The sequence below is a fragment of the Papio anubis genome, chromosome 14 (assembly GCF_008728515.1).
Source record: "Papio anubis isolate 15944 chromosome 14, Panubis1.0, whole genome shotgun sequence".
In the NCBI taxonomy this organism is placed as follows: Eukaryota; Metazoa; Chordata; class Mammalia; order Primates; family Cercopithecidae; genus Papio; species Papio anubis.
Genome location: NC_044989.1, coordinates 39,395,743 through 39,419,661, shown reverse-complemented (window position 1 = coordinate 39,419,661; position 23,919 = coordinate 39,395,743). Strand labels below are relative to the sequence as shown.

Genomic DNA, 23,919 nt, shown 5'->3' with positions numbered 1-23,919 from the left:
GGGTTTCACTGTCTTGACCAGGCTGGTCTCAAACTCCTGACCTCAGGTGATCCACCCGCCTCATCCTCCCAAAGTGCTGGGATTACAGGTGTGAGCCACCGTGCCCGGCCTAGACTGCATTTTCATCATAAATAAAAGTTAAAAATTAAAGATCTCCCCAGCAAACATAATGTACCTATTGTAGGCAAGGCACCGTGTTACTTACTAGAGAGACAAAAATATACAAGATACAGTTGCTGCCCTCAAGGACAATAGCAACTGGATTTAAAACTATTAGACATGCCTTCTGTAATGACTTAGACAAATTGCTTAGTTATTATTCGAAGCAACGTAGAAGTAGTCAAAATCTGTTGGTTTTTTTTAAAAAACATTGTTTCTGTGTTTAAACTGTAAAAGCTTAAAAATGCATCTTTAATCAGAAGCATTGGTTTTTTTCCTGCTTCGTTGCTCTTTATTTCAAAGAGAATTATTTAAGTTGCTGTACCTTGTTAAAAATGACAGATTTTATCAAAAGCATGTGCCCCAAGGCAATGGGAAAGCTTCTAGAGAAGAGGTTTGGAGAATACTGATGAAGTGTCTGTGCCTGTGGAATGGAGGGACTTTAGCAGCCATAGGGAAGGAAGACATGTGGGAACAGCAGGTGAACACAGAGCTTCACGTTCCAGCCACAAGTACCATTTTATATCTTCCAACACTTTAAAACTACCTGTTACGATATCCCCCATTGCACCTTTTTCTTTTCTTTAGAATTTGTAAGTTGCCAGATTAAAAAAGAAAACAAATCAAATCCAGTAGCTTTGTTAAATGCCAGCAATAACCATTTGGAAAATACAGTGAAAACACAGCCAGTTTATAAAAGCAACAAAAATATAAAATATATAAGAATGAACTAAATAAAATATGCATGAGAGTGGTATTTTTTTTTAATTTTTTGTGAAGAAAAATTTTAGAATTCCCCTTGTCATCCTCTCTTTTAGTCAGCTCCCTGCCTCTTTTTTACAAAGGAACCTAGAAAGTTCTTACTTTTTTTCTCTTTTTGCTATCTAAGCACATGTCCCTAAACATTAGAACTAGTTTTATTTAATTTTTCAACAGTATTTAAGTGGAATTATAAAGTGTATGTTCATTTGTGTCTGGCTTTTTTTGTGCAGCATTATATTTGTATAGTTGCTGGACATAGCTATAGTTTATTCATTTTTCAGTTCTCTATATATAATTATTTTGTGAATATGCCATAATTTTATCTGTTTTGCATTTGTCTCTTGTATGTATGTGCTCATGTTCTTTAGAATGTATACCTAGGAGTATTATTGCAAGGTCCTAAGGAATGCCTATATCTAGCACTAATAAATAATGCAGTTAACCAGTGTGGCTATGCCACTCTATCTCCCACCACCAGTGTTGTGTGAGCGTTTGCTTACTCCTCTCAGATGCTTATTAATTCATTCTTTTAATTTTAGCCATTCTGGTGGATATGTATAGTGTCTACTTATTGTGGTTTTATTTCTTGATTACTAATGAGGTTAGTGTTTTCCATCTATTTTTTTTTAGTCCTTCAAAATGTGAATTTATTCTTTGTAGCAATATAAAAGAAATTTTAAACTTACAAAAAATTAAGATGGGTTGTATTGTAACTGTGAGTTTATTTGATAAAATCACGAGATATGAAGCTCACTTTTTTACATTTATGACTTTTTCTGTTCACATCTTACAAGAGGAGTGTCTCTTGCTAATTAGCATTTCACTTCTCTCATCCATGTTTGTTCAGTTGATTAAGAAGGCAGAGGAGTATAACTGAAGAAGCATCAAATTGGGAGACAGGAGACTGCCACAAAGGCTGGGGGACATGGGCCAGTCACCCAGTTCCTGGGCCCTAGTTTCGAACTTTGAAAAGAGAGAGTTGGACATGTGACTTAGAAATTCCCTTCCAGCCTTAATGTTCTAAAATCATGTAATTATAACTTTAAAATATTTTGTGGTGGTAAACCTAAAATCTTTGTAAAGATACTCCACAATTTAGATTTTTCTACATTACCTGAATTTCTGTGACAAGATGCAGTCTTTATTGTAGAAAGCTGTTTTATAGTATTCTTACAGAATTATTTGGTTTTTATTTTCCTTTGTTTAATGTATTTTTGCTTCTTTCTCTAGCACATAGATTTTCCTATACCATGTCCACTTAGAATGTTTGAAATGCTGGTAGTTCCTGAGCAGGAGTACCCTTTAGTTTGTGTTGGTGTCAGTAGAGGTAGAGACTTCAACCAAGTGGTTCGATTTGAGACGGTCAATCCAAATTCTACCTCTTCATGGTTTACAGAATCAGGTTTGTAATTTTTATGGCATTATTAAGGGTAATACATATACTGGTTTTATAAGAGTAATACATATACTGGTTTTATAAATAGTAAGTTTACTCTCTTATTAAGTAAAAACTGCATACACTGCCAGTCTTCAATAACTATTACTAAACTGGAAGAAGGAAAGATTACTCTCTTTAAAATAACTAATTCATATGACAAATTTAAAACATTGGCAGGCAGGGCATGGTGGGTCATGCCAGTAATCCCAGTACTTTGGGAGGCCAAGGTGAGAGGATCGCTTGAGTCCAGGAGTTCAAGAACAGCCTGGGCAATGTAGCAAGACCCTGTCTCTATAAAACTTACATGTAAGTTAGCTGGGCATGGTGGTGGATGCCTGTAGTCCCACCTACCAGGGAGGCCAAGATGGGAGGATCACTTGAGCCCAGGAAGTCGAGGGTGCAGTGAGCTATGTTCATGCCTCTGTATTCCACCCTGGGTGACAGAATGAGATCCTGTCTCTAACTAACCAACTAAATCAAGCAAACATTGCCGAAACATGAGACTGAGAGCACATACACCAGTTTTTTTATTTAGAAATGAACATGAAGGATCTGATCCTCAAAGACCTGTATCTATTATTGGTATGTATGTATATTTGGTATATATTAATAAACAATTGTGCATGAACACACCTCTTACTATAAAATGAGGTATACACCTGGGTTGTTACTTGATTTTGGTGACATGTATTTTAAATAACAATGTCTCTTCAAGGACACCATGTATAGGTAACCCATAAAGTCATATTTGAATTAATCTTTCTTGGAAATAATTAAATTAATATTACAAATTGAATACCAATTAAAGCACTTTTTTCCAAACAAATAAAAGGGAAATAACAATTTATATAGACTCAAATATTTTTAGTATTTTGATAATACTTTTTATATGTTTCACATTTCCTTTTTAGAGAATTTTACATGCATCAAATTGTTTTGATTATGTTCATTAATATGAAAATGAATACGAAATGCATATTAACATAGGAAACATTTAAAACAAAACTTGGGTACTTAACGTTTTCATAATTCTCAGAATTTTTAAGTATTTTATGTACTTTTAAATAGTGTATACCTGAAAATTTGTATTTTACATAACTCCAGTTGCCCTGCCTCCCTGAGGTGATGTTACCTTTTTAATCATACAGCATCACTTTACTAGGAGTACTGGTAAAAGTGATCATTGAGTATGTAGTACATAGCAGCAATTACCAGACTTGAGCATTCATCAGAGTCACTGGGAGACTTGTGACATTGTTGGGCCCCACCCCCAGAGCTGTTCATTTATAGTCTAGATAGGACCTGAGAATTTTCGTTTCTGTGAATTCCCAAGTGATGCCGATGAGGTTGACACAGAGACCATAGTTTAAGGCATATATAGACAAACCTCAGCCTGGGTAATACAGCAAGACCCCATCTCTAAAATTTTTTTTTAAATTAGCCAGTCATGGTGGCCTGCACCTGTGGTCTCAGCTACTCAGAAGGCTAAGTCAGAGGGTAACTTGAGGCCAGGAGTTCAAGGCTGCAGGGAGCCATGATTGCACCACAGCATTTCAGCCTGAGCAGCAGGCTCAAAAAAAAAAGAATTTTCGTTTCTGTCAGTTCCCAGGTGATACTGATGGTGTTGATGCAGGAACCATAGTTTGAGAACTACATGTATTTACAAATCTCCCACTAATAGAAAATCTGGTTTTTAAAAGAGGAAAAGTTGTATTATAGGATATTTTAAGTGTAGTTTGTTTTCTAGTGCAGTTGGCATTCTGTATCCATGTGTTCCGCATCACCAGTAGTGTTGACAACAGCCAACATATGCTCTGTTGAGCACTTAACATTGTTTAGCACTTGCATCAGCATTTAAACCCACATAGCCTGGCTCAGTCACTACGTGTGTATTACAAGACATATCCATTTCAAGTACTGTTATCCTCAGAATTCTTTTTCTTAAATGTTTCCATGCTTTAAGTATCACAGTTTCTCTAGGTTTACCAAAATTTGTTTGTGTTGTAGATACCCCACAGACAAATGTTACTCATGTAACCCAACTGGAGAGAGATACCATCCTTGTATGCTTGGACTGTAAGTTTTTATTCATGAATGTCTTACTTTAACAAGACTTCTTTTATCTTAGTTTCTGAGTGACTTTTTTTCTTCTAGGTTGTATAAAAATAGTAAATCTCCAAGGAAGATTAAAATCTAGCAGGAAATTATCATCAGAACTCACCTTTGATTTCCAGATTGAATCAATAGGTAAGTCAAAGTTTTATAATTCTTTACATTATGAACTCCTTAAAATAATTTATCTGCTAATTATCCAAAATTAAAGATCGATACTATTAAGGATGTTTTTTTAAAAATAGAGGATATGGCTGGGCATGGTGGCTCATGCCTGTAATCCCAGCACTTTGGGAGGCCAAGGTGGGTGGATCACTTGAGGCCAGGAGTTCAAGACCAGTCTGGCCAACATGGTGAAACCCTGTGTCTACTAAAAATACAAAAATTAGCCAGGTGTGCTGGCACGCGCCTGTAGTCCGAGCTACTCGGGAAGCTGAGGCATGAGAATCACTTGAAACCTGCGAAGTGGAGGTTGCAATGAGTTGAGATCGTGCCATTGCACACCAGCCTGGGTGACAGTGAGACTCTTGTCTCAAAAAGTAAAATAAAAATAGAGGATATAATAAATATGAAGTCACTATCAGCCTTCATTCTTATACATTCTCTAAAATAGTTTAATAACTGTAGTATAGATAATGTTATCTTCCTTGTAAGAAATAATGTCATTTCTCATAACATAGTTTTGAATTCCCATTTACTCCAGACTCCTATAGGGTTTTTCTATAAGTATTTTAAAATTCAGTACTTAATATACCAGATTATGTTTTGGCTGTTGTACCTGCTGATCAGAGAATTTTAAGTATATGGAAGTTTCTTCTTGTCATTCTCACATTTTGCTTAATAGGAGTCTTTTTCTGGAAAAGGATTTCTGACAGAGTCAATATTTTTTAAATGACTACATTCAAGAAAAATAAGGTGAAAATTATCTTATATAGGATAGTGCTGGGAAAATGAATGGTGATTAATATTTAACTAGGCACACTTTTTCTGGTGTTCCTTATCAGTAAAATAAAGATATTTGCATGTATGTATATTAGCAGAGGGTAAGGCTAAAGTCAGTTAGTTCATTGTCTTATTCCAGGTTCTGTTTTCTGCATTCTTCCAACTAGAATGTCATTCATCCAACAAACAAATGATTATAATAAGTCAGTTTCGAGGGATATCTGATCAAGATGTTAAAATGGAATCTCTGCTTTCAAAGACGACATAGCCAGGGTCAAAAAGCAAGATCAACAACAGAATCTCAAAGCAGTATACAGGTCTGAAGCTAACAGGCCCGCTGGGCTCCAGTTATAGAAGTATCCCACAGGAGATGGAGCACCGCAGCCAAGTTCATTGCTTGTAGTGCCTGGTAATCAGGCATGATGGTTTTTTATCTACCTCCTCCATTAAAGGAAGAGATAATCCCTATCCTGTGCAAACTGTTTCAGATTGCAGACAAGGAATTCTGAATAAATCAGTGTTTAATACTGATGCTAAAATCAAGCAAGATTAGTACAGAAAACAAAAATTATAATCTTATGAAAATCGATTTTTTAAAGTGTAAATAAAATATAAGCAAATAGAATTACACATTATCAAATAGTAGACTATCCCAGGAAAGCAAGGATGGTTCAGCATCAGAAAATATATTTATGTAATACATGACACCAAGTTTTAAGAGAAAATCATGTAGATGCCCAAAAAGCATTCAGTAAAATCTGTCATTAATGATTTTTTTTTAATAATACTTCTTAGCATATTGGGAATAGAAAAGAATGTCCTTCACCTAGCAAAGCCTATTAAAAATAAGTTTAATGATCAAATTAATTCCCATTAAAGTGGAGAACTAAATAAGGATGTTTGCTATTATTAAATTTCAATATTGTGTATTAGACGAGAAAGGGAAAATATGAGGATTAGAAAGAAAAAGATGAAAAGATCATTTTTTGCTGATGGTATAATTATGTACATAGAACATTAAATCCTATAATAAATTACAAGTGCTAATAAGAGAATTCAGAGTTGCTGGATATGAGTAACACCAAAGAATAGCTTTCCTAAATAATCAGTGAAAAACTTAATTGGAAGAAAGACCCCTTTCACAATGGCAATAAAGTAACATATATAAGAATAAATGAAATCCAAACATTTTTAAGATCGTTATCTAGGAAACTCCAAATTATTTTTTTAAAGACATTAAAGAGTCAGCAAGTGAAGAACTACATCGTGTCCATGGGTAGAAAGACTTAAATGAGAAAGATGCCAGTTCTTCAGTTAATCCACAGGTTCAGTGGATCTGCAGTAAGAATCCCAACATGATGTTTTGTGCCACTTGATAAGCTCCTCTTAAAATTCATATGGAATGGCCAGGCACAGCGGCTCACGCCTGTAATCCCAGCACTGTAGGAGGCTGAGGCAAGAGAATTGCTTGAACCCAGGGTTTTGAGACCAGTCTGGACAATTTAGGGAGACCCCATCTCTACAAACAATTTTTAAAAATAAAAAATAAATGTATATGGAAGAGCCAAAGACCAAGAATAATAAAATAAATGTTGACAAATCCTTTTCTACCCAATATTGAAACTTACTATAAAGCCATAGTGATAGTGTGATAGCAACACAGGAATAAATAGGTAGAAGAGTGAGACAGAAGAAAGGGCCCAGAAATAGACCCACGTGTAAATGGAAATTCATGGCATTATGTATTAGTGGGGAAGAAATGGGCCACTCAACAAATGATGCTGGTACAATTGGTTACCTGCAGAAAACAAAATAAGATTTCTTCCTCCCTGAATACATGCAAAAATGTGTATTAAAAATGTATATATAAAAGGCAAAACTAAATCTTGTTCTACATGCCCTGTGCTTCAGTAATTCTATTTATGGGTGTCTACCATCAAGAAAGATTTGTACATGTATTCAAGATGTACAAAAATGTTTATTGCAAAATTGTTTGTAATAATGAAAAACTAGAAATAACCTAAGTGTTTATCATACCAAATGTATGAGGGTTGGAAACATTCAATATAAAATTTATATTGATAGTATAAGCTTATAGTAATAGTGAAAACATGCACGAGGTTGATAAATACCAAATTTATAATAGTGGTTATATCAGGGACGAAGGAAAGGCCAGAATTGGGAATAGGGCAGGGTACATAGGGGATGCCAGCTGTATTTATACCCTGGCAGAATGTTAGGATTTGATTGTTGGGTGGTGGATACACGTGTATTTCTATGTAAATTTAAAGCAAATATGGCAGAATGCAAATATGGCAGAATGTTACGATTTGATTGTTGGGTGGTGGATACACGTGTATTTCTATGCTGTTTTCTGTATTTTTCTGTATGTTTGCAGTATTTTATTTTTGAATATTATCAAAACAGGCCTAATGCAGTGGCTCATGGCTTTAACCCTGGCACTCTGGGAGGGCGAGGCAGGCAGATCATTTGAGGCCAGGAGTTTGAGACGAGACTAGCCTGGCCAACATAGTGAAACCCCATTTCTACTAAAAATACAAAACAAAATCTATAACAAAAATATTTTCAGCGAATTTTTTCCTACCAAAAAGATGCATAAGCTCTGTATAGTGTATTTTTAAACTTTTCAAATGTAAACATGCCATATAAATATGGAATAGCTGACATTAGTTGTGAATTGCAATATTGCTATATGAGATAGAGGGATGAAATGATGCTTATCAGTTGAACTTTTGTACTATTAACAGTAATTGAGCTGTTCTTGCCTGCTAGTGTGCCTACAAGACAGTGTGCTAGCTTTCTGGAAACATGGAATGCAAGGTAGAAGTTTTAGATCTAATGAGGTAAGTAAATTATGTCCACTAAGTAGTCACAAAACATTGTCAAATTCCACTTCAAACAGTTTGATTCCTAAATGATACAAGTAATGCTTGACTGGCCAATTTTATTAATACTTACGTATTTATTCTGTTAATAAAGTCAGTAGCCCGTACTCTATAGCCACCTCTCTCTCTCCACTACTCAACTTATTGCATATTTAATGTGCTTCCAAATAATCACTCTAAAATTTAGAACAAGAACTTGGTAATCTGCTAAAAGTGAGCCAACTATGATTTTCTTTCAGCTTTCCCAGAGGAACGCCAGGAGCAAGAGTGCTAGTGCTGGCTCTCTCTGGCCTTAAGCACCTTTTCTATCTGGTACTTAAGAAATAATGACCAGTACAGACTATAAGTAAAGAACCATATTTCTCTGGAAGCCCACTTGCCTCTTATTTTCAACATCCTTATTCATTTGACATGTATATAATTCTTTGCCCCTTTTACCTTTCCTTTTTACTAACCTTTAGCTATGCATCTCATGAGTCCTTCCTACCTCACAGAAATAATTTAACTCTAAGCCATGTGACATATTCAAGTCAGTTCAACGTTTATGCCGGAAAGTTCTGAGGTTATAAATGTGAGCAAGATGTGGCACTTGCCCCCAGAATGTTATAAGCACATAAAGTTGTCAGAAATTCTTCCAGTACCGCCAAGCCAATCTCAGTCATGTCACTTGGAAGGAAGCTTATTTGTTTCTTAAACTGTCATTCATTAAGCTCAGAGCGTTTATTTCTAACAAAGTAAGCAATATACCACAGTGTTCATGAGCCTGGGTTCCAGAATTGAGACACTAGACTTCAAGTCTCAAGTTTAGCTAGTTAGTAGCTGCGTGACCTTGGCATGTCACCTAACTTCTTTCTACCTATATTTTTTCATCTGTGAATTGAGTTGTTATGATTAAATGAAGCAAAGCATGTAATGTGCTTGGCCTGGTTCCTGACCTACAGTAAGTGTTTAAAAGGTAGCTGCTGGCCAGGTGCGGTGGCTCACGCCTGTAAACCCAGCACTTTGGGAGGCCGAGGCAGGCAGATCACGAGGTCAAGAGATCAAGACCATCCTGGCCAACATGGTGAAACCTCATCTCTACTAAAAATACAAAAATTAGCTGGGTGTGGTGGCGCGTGCTGTAGTCCCAGCTACTCGGGAGGCTGAGACAGGAGAATCACTTGAACCCAGGAGGCAGAGGTTGCAGTGAGCCGAGATTGCATCACTGCCCTCCAGCCTGGCAACAGAATGAGACTCCATCCCCCCTCCAAAAAAAAAAAAAAAAAAGGTGGCTGCTACTATGTTTCTAAAAGTAATCCTCACTAGTGGGCTCACACTTTCTAAAATCACCTGAGGAACTGAACAGGGAGATAAGAACAGTCAACAGCTAATAAACACTAGTCAGAGAAAGAAAAGCATTACAGACAAATAGAGAGTGGTTTAAAAACTGAAAGGAAAAAGTTCACCCAAAAAGTCACCTTAAAACTACACAGGCAGCCCATCAATACACACCTCCAAAAATGTTAGATTCTTCTAGTAGGCAAACCCCAAAATATGTTGGTAATCACAGTCATGATGAGCCACAGGTGTTGGAGTGTGCTGAGCGTGTTGTTTCCTGCAGGTGTGCTGGGTTACAACAGAAGCTAAGAGTCATTGGTGTTCAGAAAATCTAATTGTAGGGGTATTGATGGAATAAATTTAATTTCAAATCCATTTTTTCTTCAGCCTACCAAATTTTGGGGAGCTGCTACTGCCCTATATTTATTCTTAACTCCTCAACTGGTAATTGGTCATACTGAGGACTTCTTGAAGGATATATGGTCATTAGAAAATATCATTTCAAGAGAATGGGGAAGAAATGGGAAAGATTAATTATTATGTATTGAGCACTTCCTTAGCTAGGCATTATACCCACTAATCCTCATAAGAACACTGCAGGGCACTACTGTATGGTAGAGCTTTTCAATCCCGTCTTGCGTAAGGCAAAAAACCATTTCTAGCAGATTATATACGTTGCCCAGTAAGTGGGAGAACTGAGATTCAAACTCAAGGCATGTCTGGCTTTTTAATATTTCCTGTTAAACTACATGGCAGCCTTTTAAGTAAAAGAACCAGATCTAAGTAGCTTACTGCTGCCAGTAACCTTACCATTAGCATTAACATAAATGATGAAAGTTTCTAATTAATAAAATGGATTTAGTGCTTTGCTTTTAAATTTTTCCCTTGAAGTCCTATGATTTAACAAGGAAATCATTTTCCTTTGCCTGTATTTTATGATTAACTCAAAATTAACCACATTTCCCCTAGACTAACAAATTGATGTACCTACATGCTGACTTGAATAAATAGTCATGCGGGAATATATTTTCATTTTAGGGATTATGTTTCTTTTCTGTTGAATTATAATGAAGTGCCCATTGAAATTTTTGTGTCTTTAATTTCAGAAATTAAATTTATGTTTTAATTGAACAGGTAACACAAGAAATTTCAGATAGCACAAGAATTTTCAGGCTGCTTGGATCTGACAGGTATGAAAATGAGCTATATTATTAAATACAGAGTACTAAACATGTTTTGTAGATCCAGCATGAAACGGATTTCTTTTTCAAGAGAATTGAAATGTCTGCAATATGTTCAGCATTGAATTTTTCACACTATAAGAATTCACAAGTCAGAAAGTTAGAAAGCCTTTGAAAATGTACCTGATCTTCCAAGTAACAGGAATGTATGGATCTGTCAGTACTAGTTTGCATTAAACATACTGACGTCTGATTTGTAGCAGAAGAAAGAGGAAATACCATATGTTAATGAACAGAACTTTTTGTTGTTAATGCCGGATAGGATTTTGGAGACCTGTTCTGATTGATTGTCGGGGATCTGTCAGGGTGGTGGGAGAAATTATAAAGTCATAGGAAATAGACACAAACCTTCCTGGAAGGCCAGAAGGTTTGCATAGCTTCAGTGAAAGATTTGGCTGAAGGCAGCTGAATTCTCTCCAAAGCTTAGGGCGTAGATACATAGGAATGTAGAGGAGTTTATCTAAATAGCTTGTTTACTCATGTTGTCCTAAAACCTATCTTTGATCATTCCGGGGCAGGACTGCTCTTTCCAGGGGGGAGCAGTCAGATTAATTACCCACAGGTGTGTTGACTCAAAGCCTTTGTCATTAAATCTTTGCTGAATAAATGCCCACAGGGCCAGCTAGTCAGGGCACATGGCTGCTACAACTCTTTCTGTGAGTGCCCTGGCCCCCTAGCTGCTCTTTCACTGAATACTGGTGTCTGAGTATGTTATTCATCCATCATGCACCCTGGGTCTCTGGGTCAGACCCTGGCAGTTTAGCTTCTGATTCTTAAACTGCAAATCATTTTTAGAACTTGTAATAGGAATTAAGTTCCCCCAAATGATTTCTAATACAGGTTTCTCCCCAGTTCTGTCTCTTAGAAGAACACTGGCCTAGAGATGGATGGTAGTGGACAGCAAAATTACTTCCCAGAGCTAGAACTGACCCTGTAATCACAGTGATAGCAAATGATTTCTGCCCACAATCAAATGAGCAGCATTTAGAGAGACACATATTGGAGAAGCAATGGAAAATTTGGGGGCTAACATTAGTTTTCAAGAATAACTTTGTTTTGTTATATGTTTTTTGTTTATTACTTTTAGGGTCGTGGTTTTGGAAAGTAGGCCAACTGATAACCCCACAGCAAATAGCAATTTGTACATCCTGGCGGGTCATGAAAACAGTTACTGAGAATTGTTGTGCTTTGACAGTTAACTCTAGAAAGAAAGAACACTACCACTGCAACAGTAATGGATGCTTGAAGCTGTACAAAAGCTGCAGTAACCTGTCTTCAGTTACTTTTGTAATTTATTGTGGCATGAGACAAGATGGGGAAAATTTTGTTTTAAGTGGTATGGATATATTTAGCATATTGAACCACACAAGTGCTTAATTCATTGTTATGTAATCTTTGTACATATAGGCAGTATTTTTTCTGTGAAACTTCATATTGCTGAAGACATACACTAAGAATTTATGTAGATAATGTACTTTTATGAGATGTACAAGTAAGTGTCTTATCTGTACAGCTGTAAATGTTGATGAAAATGCAATTGGGTTAATATTTTAAGAATTCTTTAGTATATTCTTGGGTGTGGCTATATTACAAAATGGGATGCTGGCAATGAAACAATACATTTAACACTATTGTATTTTTATTATATGTAATTTAGTAATATGAATATAAATCTTGTAACTTTTAAAATTGTAATGGAGGCTGTAATCATTTTATAATCTTGTTTTTAATTTTAATGCAAGTACACTGGTGTTTATATTTGCACAAAGTATTGATATGTGATGTATTAAGTCACAAAAGTAAGCTGTGACATTGTCTATAAGCATTTGGCTCCACAAATGTATTTGGATTGTTTTCTATGTGAAGCAAACCAATTACAATTAACCACCTGTTGTAGTAACTGGTCTTTTTATATTTAAGCAGAATCCTGTAAGATTGCTTGTCTTTGCTTAAAAATAATACCTTTGAACATTTTTGAATCACAGAATAGCGGTACCATGATATAATACTGCAATTGTGGTCTGAATTACAGTATGCACAAAGAATTAATTAGCATTATTAAAGAGTCCTCACTAAACATTTCATGTAATCACACTGAAGAACTGTAACATTCCATAGAGTGAAGTGGTTCAGATTTCTCTTGGAATTTTTCTTTGGTTGGCCTTATTTTATGATCCTTTTCATATTTCTTTTGACTTAGAGTATTAGTACATGGCCAAAATAATTTAGTTACTACCTCATACAAACAATATAATGGTTACTACACATCACAGGAACTTAGTTTTGGTTTAAGTCATTTTTGATTGCTTTTTTCCAATGGAATATGTATATACCAGGTTTTAGCAAAATGCACACTTTTGGCTCTTTTTGGTATATGTTCTTTATATTTTAATGTGAGTATATACACTAAGAACAAACTAAATTGTGATTTATGGTCTTCATTTATTTTAATTGATAATGGTTTTAAAATATGTTCCTGATTGTACATATTGTAAAATAAACATGTTTTTTAACATGTTGTTGTATAGTAGCTTGTCATCTGGTTTAATCTGTGTATAGTAACACTAAAACATATTAAGGGGGAAAGCTTTATTTGTTTTGTAGTTAAATTCTTAAGTACTCAATTTTGCTCCCTCAAATCATGATTTTTATTTGATATGTGATTTCAATTTCATGAAGCTTTAATATTTCCACATAGGAGAAAAGGGCATCTTTTGCAGAATCTTTGACTTCCTGATAAGAAAAGTCAAACATTCATAGTTTTCTGATTAGAGGCAGGGGTCCACAGACTACAGTCCTCAGACCAATCCAGCCTACTGCCTGTTTTTGTAAATAAAGTTTTAATGGAGCACAACACCACGTATTCACTTACATGTTGTCTATGCTGCTTTTGTGCTACAGTGTTAGAGTTGAGTGGCTTCTGAAACACTGTATGGTCTGAAAACCCTAAAATTCTTACTTTACTGACTAAAGAATTCTTAAAAAAATTTGCTAGTACCTGGGTTAGAGAAAGTAAGGGAGCATTGGGAAATGCAGTTCTAGAGGTAAGGAAGGGGAAGATTAAGAGGGAAGAACTGGATTGGGGATCAAGAGGCACCATTTCCACTATTACTTATGCCACTACCTGTCACAATGACCTTGAATAATTTAACAGTTTCCACGTCTAAAATCGTACAGATGCTAATAACCATAACAGCTGTGTTCATTTATCACTTTTCTCAAACACATTGTGAATAATCTTATCATTAATGACTAATGGCTATGTTTTAGGACACATCTTTGTCAGTATAACATTATCAATTTGCTGAAAAAGAGACTGCTGGAAAAGATTTTTAAGTGAAGATTTTTAAGTGATCAAGATTCTGTTCTTGGCTCTTATTGGCAAGGTTGTTTACCCTTTTTCTGAACCACGTTTTTTTCAGTTTTTAATTCTTACAAGTTATATAAAGGGTCATATCTCAAAAAAAGTTAGTCATCACATTTAACTGTTAAACACTTAGAAACATTTTCAAAAAATAAAATATACAACTGGTTGTGTATTGCCCAGAAGCTTTCTAAAGATATATCTGGAGTCATAATCTTGAGGGCTGAGGCTCAGTAACTTATATTTTTATAAAGTTGTACAAATTATTCTGATGTGCATCCCAGCATGAAAACCACTGGTGGGCACTAAATTTAAATCACTGCTTCTGAGTGTGTCCAAATGTGCCTCAGAATCATCTTTGATAATAGTTAAAAGTGCAAATTTCTAGACTCCACCCAGGAATTTTTGATTATGAATCTTTATGTACACAAAAGGAAGACAGCCACTCACTTAAATGTTGGAAACAATTTACTTCATCTTTATTGAAGTTCAAGCAATCTTCTTACTAGCTAATTGCATAGACACTGGTTTTGAGACGAATGAGATCCAACTGGTTATGGGCCTAATGGCGTCATTCAGCTTGCACGTGTTACTGATTACAGCAGAGACCAGGAAACAAAGGACAGATTCTATCAGTTTTCACCATTACTGGTGGAGAGGTGAAAGTATGTGCTATACAAAATAATGGGTAAACACTAAGAGGGCATATAATAAGTTCCCAGTCCACGTGTATGTGTGCGAGGTACTCATCTACGTGCTTTATATAGTGGCACTTAAGCCCCAGAACACCCATGTGAGGTATTATTAACGCTGTCTTACAGATGAAGAAACAGGCACAGAAAGTTGTAGTAGCTTTGCCCAGGACTATAGTTGGTAAATAACAGAGCTAAAATTTGAACCTAGGCACTTGATTCAAAGTGTATTCTCTTCACCGCTGTGCAAGACTGTTACATAAAATACGTGCAGTGTATCCTCTGCCCACTGAAACAGACTCTCTTCTAAAATTAGATATTTTTTCTCCAGGTGCTGGATTTCAGATTTTGATTTTCACTGTTGCTGCACAAGAGATATTAACTTCTGTCTTAATTTTTTGCTTTACTAAAAGGCATTTTTCTTCTCCAAGTTTGGTATAAAGATAAAAGGATTTACATAAAATTTACAGTTAAAGCGTATTAAGTAGTCAAAAGTCATTATAACAAAGACTTTTTTAAGTTTTGTGAGACAATTATTTATACGACATATAGTGATTATTTACAATGTAGCCAAGGCACTTTACTAGCACTGGAGAAGAGATCGAAAAAGTTTAGTTCCCAACCAGTATTCATCCAAGGAGCACACTTGGATGAATAAAGGCAAACGGAAGTAAGTAGTAGTAAAACAAGGTACAGGCGCAGTGTGGTGGCTCAAATCTCTAATCCCAACACTTTGGGAAGCTGAGGTGGGAGAATCACTTGAGCCCAGGAATTCAAGATCAGCCCGGGTTTCATAGCGAGACTCCTTCTCTACAAAAAATAAAATTAGCCAGATATAATGGCACATGCCTATAGTCCCAGTTACTGGGAAGGGAGGCTGAGGTGAGAGAATCGCTTGAGCCCATGAGTTTGAGGCTGCAATGAGCTATGATTGTGCCACTGCACTTTAGCCTGGGCAACAGAGTGAGCCTCTGTTTCCAAAAAAAAAAAAAAAGATACAACAGGTTGTGCCTAATTCTGCTTCGTGTAGTGAGATTTGTAAACCAGGTTGTTGATAGATGAAGAGAAGTTTATCATATGCAGGATGAAAGCAAGGTAGGAACCTGTAGCCTAGAACAAGACATATGCAAATACTGCATGTTCAAGGAATAGTGAGATTGAATGAACCAGAGTTTCTCAAGCAGAGTAATAGGGCAGGAAGCTGCATAAAAGGATGGGCCTGGTTGTGAAGAGCCTCCTTATGAGAGAACCAGCTAGGAATCAACAGTGTCAGAAACTGGAGAGCAAGTATCATGAAGATATAAATAGGTTGATGGATTTGTACATAAGGTGAGAGTTGTATACTTAATAAGAAATTTTTCTATAGCATGATAGATGGTGGAAATATAGGAATTGGGTAGATGTGAATTTTATGAGTCTATTTGACTTTAGTGGAAGTGTGTTTGGTCTTAAAAGAGGAAGGAGATAAAGGTTTTGGGGTTGATTTTGTTGGTTAAAGATGGGAGATTTGAGCATGTATCTAAGCAAATGAAAGACGTGGAAAAGAAATGAGATGGATGAGAAAAGGAGAGGAGAGTCACCTGAGAGAAGGATGGAGATGCTAAACCCGGCGATGATCATGGGGAGCATTTTGCTGATGCTGAAACAAAGGATGTGTGTGCTTATTAACATACAGCATTTCTAAGTTAGTCCTGGGAACAAAATGGGGAAGCTCTGGCCAAAATTCTCTTTCCCAAGTAATACATTATCTCCACATAGCATTCATTACATGATTATTTGTTTTATTGACTTTCTTCCCTAATGGGTGTCAAACCTGTGTCTGATTCTAAGTCAGGCCCCAGATACTAGTACAATGCTAGGCGAATTAGGAAAATGGCCTCTGATCCATAGCTGCTTTTCACGCAAAAACCTACAGAAGTCTGCTGAAAAGGTATTTGGATAATTAAGCAAGACCGAAAAGTAATGACTAATGACAGAGAATCTTGCAGACGGAAGGTCTCTGCCCAGGCAGGGAAACGAACTAATTAATATTCAACAGTTACGTGTGCTGCTTTTTAGTGCTCTCAATGCCTTGGGAAAGAAGGGGACATGGTGTAATCACAGTATTAAGGGGAAAGCGGTTGAAATGTTTCCTGAGCGCCCTCATGCATCTTTTGCTCCGTCCACACCCTGACGTTACAGGCTCGGCCCCGAGGTTATACCCACCCGGAGGAAGGATCAGAGCTGGGGCTACGGGCGCCAGAGGGATCCGCTCCGGAAGCCGCCTTGCCCAGCGCGCCCTAGCGTCCCGGTTGCCTGGGAGACGCCGCGGCGGTTCCGCTGGCTCCAAAGTCGCTGGGTCGGCGGTTGCCGCCTCCGAGCTACCCGCGCGGGAACTGGTCCTGGGGCTGCTCGGCGCCGCTCGAGGCTGCGTCACCGTCGCCCTGTCCGTGCAGTAAGTGCGGATGCGGCTGGGGGGACGGGGGGCAGCGTGAGGGGTTGGTGAGGTCAGCCGCGAGGTCTAGACCGAGGCTTCCAGGTGTGGGAACCAAGAAAAGTTCCGCGAAAGAAAAGCGGGACCACCTTCCGCTTCGGTGGCCCCTGGAAGGGAAGGGGCGGATTAGAGGTGGCAGCACTGACCGGGTGCGGGTCCCTCGGAGCGGAAGCGGTGCTGCCCGGGTAGTGGGCGACGGCGGGGGCCGAGGAGCGCGCGAGGTGGGGGCCTACGTGTGGCCGAGAAGGAGAACTGTCATTAAATGAAGAAGGCTCAAGACCAGAGGCCTGGAAATAAAGTGAATGTATGCTTGACTTGCATATCTGTTGTGTGCACACGCGAAATGTGATATGTTTAAATAAAATTACTTTATTGGATTATGTATAATTATGTGGTATTCTGGTTTTCTGGGGATGCTTTTAATTAGTCCCATTGTATTGTCAACTGGACAGGTTTACAAATAGGTGTGTGTACTTTTGAAATTCAGTAATTCAGTGTTATGTTGATAAAACAATGATTTAATGGCCCATTTTACTAATCAGTTTTATTAAATATAAATTCATGTTTGGTTTGGTTGAAAACAATAAGAACAACATAGCAGGTTGTGACTTTAACAGTCTGTGGATTCCGTAACTGATCTGATCTGGTCTTCAAAATGTCTTTTCCCTCGTCATTCCTTTTTTTTTTTTTTTTTTTTTTTGAGATAGGGTCTCACTTTGCACCCCAGGCTTGGCGCCATCTTGGCTCGCTGACCTCCTAGGTTCAGCAACCTTGAACTCCCAGGTTCAGCGATCCTCTTGCCTCAGCCCCACAAGTAGCTGGCACTAGAGAGGCAGGACACCACGCCCAGCAACTTCTTTTGTATTTTTAGAAGAAATGGGGTTTCACCACGTTGGCCAGGCTGGTCTCGAACTCCTGGCCTCAAGTGCTCCACCCGCCTAGACCTCCCAAACTGCTGGGATTACAGGTGTGAGCCACCATGCCTGGTCATCCCCGTCATTCCTAATGCCACTGTTTACATGAGTTTCCTAAAGCTCCTAGATTAGAAACCGTGTTTTTTCACTCTTCTTTTTTTCTACCTCTCCCTTTCTTGATTTTGTTTTCTTTCTTTCAGTCTATTCCTTAGGCTGGCTTGAGTCCTCAGGACTTGATTTGTGATACAATCATGGAAAATAACCTACCTCCAAGTCTATTCTGTTTCTGTGTACATCATTTTGCAAATCCTTGAGACTAAGGAAATTAAATAGAAATTTTCAAAGAATTTAGTGAGGCACTCAAGTATCTATCTACCTCTTTCGATAGTCATCAGTGGGCTCAATTCTATACCTATCTGCCTTTGTCCACAGAATTTTAACTTGAGAGTCAAATATTTAGTAAATTCTGAAGTCAGGAAGTCCTGTAGCCAAAAGGTATAAAGCTTCAGTTTGAAGGTCACAGATGACTATGCAAAATAATTTCGCCAGGCATGGGTGGCTCATGCCGGTAATTGCGGCACTTTGGGAGGCTAAGATGGGAGGATCACTTGATCCTAGGAATTCAAGATCAGCCTAGGCAACATAATGACACCCCACATCTACGAAAAATGCAAACATTAGCTGGGCGTGGTGGCATATGCCTATAATCTCAGCTACTCAAGAGGCTGAGGCAGGAGGATTGCTCAAGCCCAGCAGGTATGGGCTGCAGTGAGCCCTGATCGTGCCACTGCACTACAGCCTGAGTGACAGAGCGAGACCCTGTCTCAGTTAAAAAAAAGGCAAAGAAAAATATCTTTTTTTTTTTTTTGAGACGGAGTTTCGCTCTTGTTGCCCTGGCTGGAGTACAATGGCACAATCTCAGCTCACCGCAACCTCCGCCTCCCAGGTTCAAGCGATTCTCCTGCCTCAGCCTCCCTAGTAGCTGGGATTACAGGCATGTGCCACCAAGCCTGGCTAATTTTGTATTTTTAGTAGAGACGGGGTTTCTCCATGTTGGTCAGGCTGGTCTCGAACTCCCCAGCTCAGGTGATCCGCCCGCCTCTGCCTGCCAAAGGGCTGGGATTACAGGCATGAGCCACCGCGCCCGGCCAAGAAAAATATTTTCAACCAATTGAATCTACTTTCTGCCAATAGTTATATCACCGTTTAATCTTGATTTCTTGTCCAATTACTATATTAATAATCAAAATATACTTATTGCCGTTGCTTTAAAAATAAGTCATTTTACATATTTAGTAGAAAAGTTAGAAAATAAAATTATGGTAGGGCTACAACAGAGGTCCACTAAGTACCAGACAATAGGCTAACAGTAGAAGTCAATGTGATAATGTTTTTGAAAGGGTGAAAGGAAGTGGTTAACACAGCACGGGAGCAGAGAAAGAGCCTGCCTTTGGGGATTGGGAGAAGCTAAGCAGAAAGACATTTGACTTGAACTTGAAAAAGATGAAGATTTAAGGGTCAGACATTCCAGGCAGTGGTATCAGCGGAGACTTAGAGACCTGAAAGTGTTTGGGGAAGAATGAGAAGTGATGCCGGAAAGGTAAATTGGGACCACGGCGTAAGGAACTGTAAATATCATACTACAGTTTGGACTTTATTCTGTGGCATTTGAGGCCATAAGACATTTTCGAGAAAGGATATCTGATCCTGTTGATGTTTGAGAAAGGTGTCTTTGGTGTAATGAAAGTAAATATAAAGAAGAAAAGTGAGATAAGACACTTTAAAATAGCTCTGTTTTGATATAATAATTTCAAGCTAGCAATAAGAGTATAATGAACTCTCAAATATCTGGACTCACTGTTTACATTTTGCTCAATTTTTATGTTGTTTTATCGTTTTCTTTCTCTGTGTGTATATAACACGTGCATATTAATTGTTCTGTACCATTTGAGAGTAAGTTGCAGACATCAGATCCCTTTACCCTTAAATACATCAGTGTCTTCCTAAGAACTAGGACATTTTCTTGTATAATCACAGTACAAATTACCAAAACCAGGAAACTGATATCAAATCTGCAGTCAAAATTTAGATTTCGCCGATTATCTTAGTAGTATCCTTTATGGTCATGTTGTTCCCCAGTCCAGGGTCCAGTTCAGGATCACACATTGCATTTTGGTTTCCCATCTCTTTAGTCTTCAATCCGGAGCACTTTATACCGTCAGTGCTTTGATCTTTTCTTTCACGACTTTGACATTTTTTAATTAAGAGTACAGGCCAGTTAGTCATAGAATGCCATTCAGTTTGGCCACATCTATTGTTAACTCATAATTAGATTTAGGTTTTGCATTTTTGCCAAGAATACCACAGAGGAGGTGTGCCCTTCTCACTTGCACATTCGTCTTTTCTAGAAATTTCCTGTAATGGAATTATAAAATATGTGGGATTTTGTGTCTGGCTTCTGTTACTTAGCATTATGTTTGGGGGCATGTGGTTCTTTTTTTTTTTTTTTTTTTTTTATGTTCATCTGCATTGTAGCAAGTTCATTCCTTTCTGTTGCTGAATAGTATTTCATTGCATGGATAATCCACATTTTGTTTACACATTCATCAGTTGATGAACATTTGGATTGTTTTCCATTTAGGGGTCTTTTATGAATAATGGTGCTGTGAACATTTGCTTACATGTCATTGTTAGCTCTATTTTAAAATTTTTCCTGGACTGATACTGAGGAGTGAAATTGCTGTTTATGGTTAATGTTTAAGTTAAATTATGTTTAACTTTTTTTTTCTTTTTTGAGACGGAGTCTGTTGCTTAGGCTGGAGTGCAAGTGGCACAGTCTCGGCTCACTGCAACCTCCACCTCCCAGGTTCAAGAGATTCTCCTGCCTCAGCCTCCCAAGTAGCTGGGATTACAAGTGTGTGCCACCATGCCTGGCTACTTTTTGTATTTGTAGTAGAGATGGGGTTTCACCATGCTGGCCAGGATGGTCTTGAACTCCTGAGCTCAAGTGATCCACCAGCCTCGGACTCCCAAAGTGTTGGAATTACAGGTGTGAGCCACCATACCTGGCCCTATGTTTAACTTTTAAGACATTGCCAAACTGTTTTCCAGTGGTGCTGCGCTGCTTTACATCCTCACCAGTGATGTGTGTGAGTTCCAGTTTCCATCTTATCAACACTTGATATTGTCAGTCTTTGGATTTTAGCCATTCTAATGTGTATGTAATGCTATCTTATTGCAGTTTTAATTAACACTTCCCTAATGGCTAACAGCATCCTTGCATGTGCTTAGTAGACATTTGTGTATCTTTGGTAAAATGTCTGTTCACATCTTTTGTCCATTTTTAAATTGGGTTGTTTAACCTCCTATTGAGTTGTAAGCATGCTCTGTGTATTCTGGATACAAATATTTTAGATATATGATTTGCTAATATTTTTCTTTAGTCTGTGGCTCAGCTTTTCATTTTCTTAATGGGGAAATTTTTTATTTTTTTTTTTATTTTTTTTTTTTTTTTTAATTTTTTTTTTTTTTTTTGAGACGGAGTCTCGCTCTGTCACCCAGGCTGGAGTGCTGTGGCCGGATCTCAGCTCACTGCAAGCTCCGCCTCCCGGGTTCCCGCCATTCTCCTGCCTCAGCCTCCCGAGTAGCCGGGACTACAGGCGCCCGCCACCTCGCCCGGCTAGTTTTTTTTGTATTTTTTAGTAGAGACGGGGTTTCACCGTGTTAGCCAGGATGGTCTCGATCTCCTGACCTCGTGATCCGCCCGTCTCGGCCTCCCAAAGTGCTGGGATTACAGGCTTGAGCCACCGCGCCCGGCAATGGGGAAATTTTTTGAGGAGCAAAAGATTTTAATGTTGATGAATTCCATTTTATCCATTTTTTCTTTTATGAATCATGCTTATGGTGTCATATCTAAGAAATCTGCCTAACTGAAAATCACAAAGATTTCTCTCCTCTTTTTTTTTTTTTGCCTAGAAGTTATACAGTTTTAACTCTTACATTTTGGTCTGTGATCCATTTTGAGTTAATTTTGGTATATTGTGTGAGATGTCTGTCTACCGTGTGTGTTTGTTGTTTGTTTTGCATATGGATATCCAATGGTCCTACTATCATTTGTTGAAAAGACTATTCTTTCTTTATCAAATTGCTGCAGCACCTTTGTCAAAAGTCAGTTGGGCCGGGTGCAGTGGCTCACGCCTGTAATCCCAGCACTTTCGGAGGCCAAGGCAGGCAGATCACTTGAGGTCAGGAGTTGGAGATCAGCCTGGCCAACACGGTGAAACCCCATCTTTACTGAAAATACAAAAGTTAGCTGAATGTAGTGGCACACGCCTGTGATCCCAGCTACTCGGGAGGCTGAGGCAGGAGGATCGCTTGAACCCAGGAGACGGAGGTTGCTGTGAGCCAAGATCACACCACTGCCCTCCAGCCTGGGCGACAGACTGAGACTGTGTCTTAAAAAATAAAATAAAAATAAAATAAAATTTAAAAAGTCAATTGACCATAAATAAAAGGGTTTATTTCTTGACTCATTACTATGCTTCATTGATAAATGTCTTTATGCCGGTACCACAGTCTTGATTTACCATAACTTTACAGTAAAATTTGAAGTCAAATTTAAAATAAATATTTAACTATTCCAAATGTGTTCTTTTTCTCAGTTGATTTGGCTGTTCTGGGTCCTATGCATTTCCATTTAAATCTTAGGTTCAACTTCTTCCCAAAAAAAGCCTGTTGGAATTTGTATAAGGAATTAATTTTTTTTAATTTTGTTTATTTTGGTTTTTTAGACACAGGGTCTTGCTGCATTGGCTAGGCTAGAGTGCAGTGGCATAATCATAGCTCACTGTAGCCTCTAACTCCTGGGCTCAGGTGATCCTCCCACCTCAACCTCCCAAGCAGCTGAGACCACAGGCGAGGGCCACTGCACCCTGGCTAATTATTATTATTATTTTAAGAGATAGGGTCTCACTATGTTGACCAGGCTGATCTCAAACTTTTGGGCTCAAGCAATCCTTCTGCCTCAGTCTCCCAAAGAGCTGGGATTACAGGCATACGCCATCACTCCCGGCCAGGAATTAGTTTATAGATGAATTTATGAAAAACTGATGTCTTTTGAGTTTTCAAATCCATGAACATGGCATTTTTCTCCTTTTATTTAGATCTTTAATTTCTTTCAATGGTGTTTTGTAATTTTCAGTATGCGGGTCTTACACTTCACTTGTTAAATTTATTCCTGAGTATTTTATTCATTTTTACATTAATGTGGATGGAATTGTTTTCTTAACTTTATTTTCAAATTGTTTGTTGCCATTATATAAAAAAAAAATTTAATTTGCATATTGATCTTGTATCCTACTGCATTGCAAACTTGGTCATTATTTCTAGTAGACTTTTTATAGGTTCATTAGGATTTTCTGTAGATAGTATCATGTCATTTCTGGATAATGACAGTTTTACTTTTTATTTTCTTTTTAAAGAAATTGTTCATATATATTTAGCACTTCATTTAATAATTGTTTATTTTATATAGACAGGGTTCTTGCTGTGTTACTCAGGCTACTCTCAAAATCTTGCCGTCAAGCAATCCACCCACCTT

At 37.8% G+C, this 23,919-nt stretch overlaps 2 protein-coding genes across 10 annotated transcripts in view; both read left to right on the top strand.

Moving 5' to 3' along the window:
* The window catches only part of MAP4K3 (mitogen-activated protein kinase kinase kinase kinase 3), a 188,189-nt gene extending 174,445 nt beyond the window's left edge, over window positions 1-13,744 (top strand). For 3 of the 6 annotated variants that reach the window (XM_031655091.1, XM_031655093.1, XM_031655094.1), the window contains 6 exons: window positions 2,152-2,323; window positions 4,367-4,435; window positions 4,514-4,606; window positions 8,207-8,277; window positions 10,771-10,826; window positions 11,965-13,744. In XM_031655091.1, coding sequence (XP_031510951.1) covers window positions 2,152-2,323; window positions 4,367-4,435; window positions 4,514-4,606; window positions 8,207-8,277; window positions 10,771-10,826; window positions 11,965-12,052 — 549 coding nt within the window. In that variant the 3' untranslated portion in view covers window positions 12,053-13,744. Of the gene's footprint in view, window positions 1-2,151; window positions 2,324-4,366; window positions 4,436-4,513; window positions 4,607-8,181; window positions 8,278-10,770; window positions 10,827-11,964 lie in introns of all 6 variants that reach the window. The other 3 variants (XR_004178229.1, XM_031655090.1, XM_031655092.1) reach the window with 3 other exon arrangements.
* CDKL4 (cyclin dependent kinase like 4) overlaps window positions 12,130-23,919 on the top strand; it is a 76,652-nt gene continuing 64,862 nt past the window's right edge. For 3 of the 4 annotated variants that reach the window (XM_031655095.1, XM_021924769.2, XM_003908539.4), the window contains exon 1: window positions 12,130-12,213. The gene's annotated coding sequence lies outside the window, so the exon portion shown is untranslated. Of the gene's footprint in view, window positions 12,214-17,191; window positions 17,368-23,919 lie in introns of those variants that run through there. The other variant, XM_031655096.1, reaches the window with a different exon arrangement.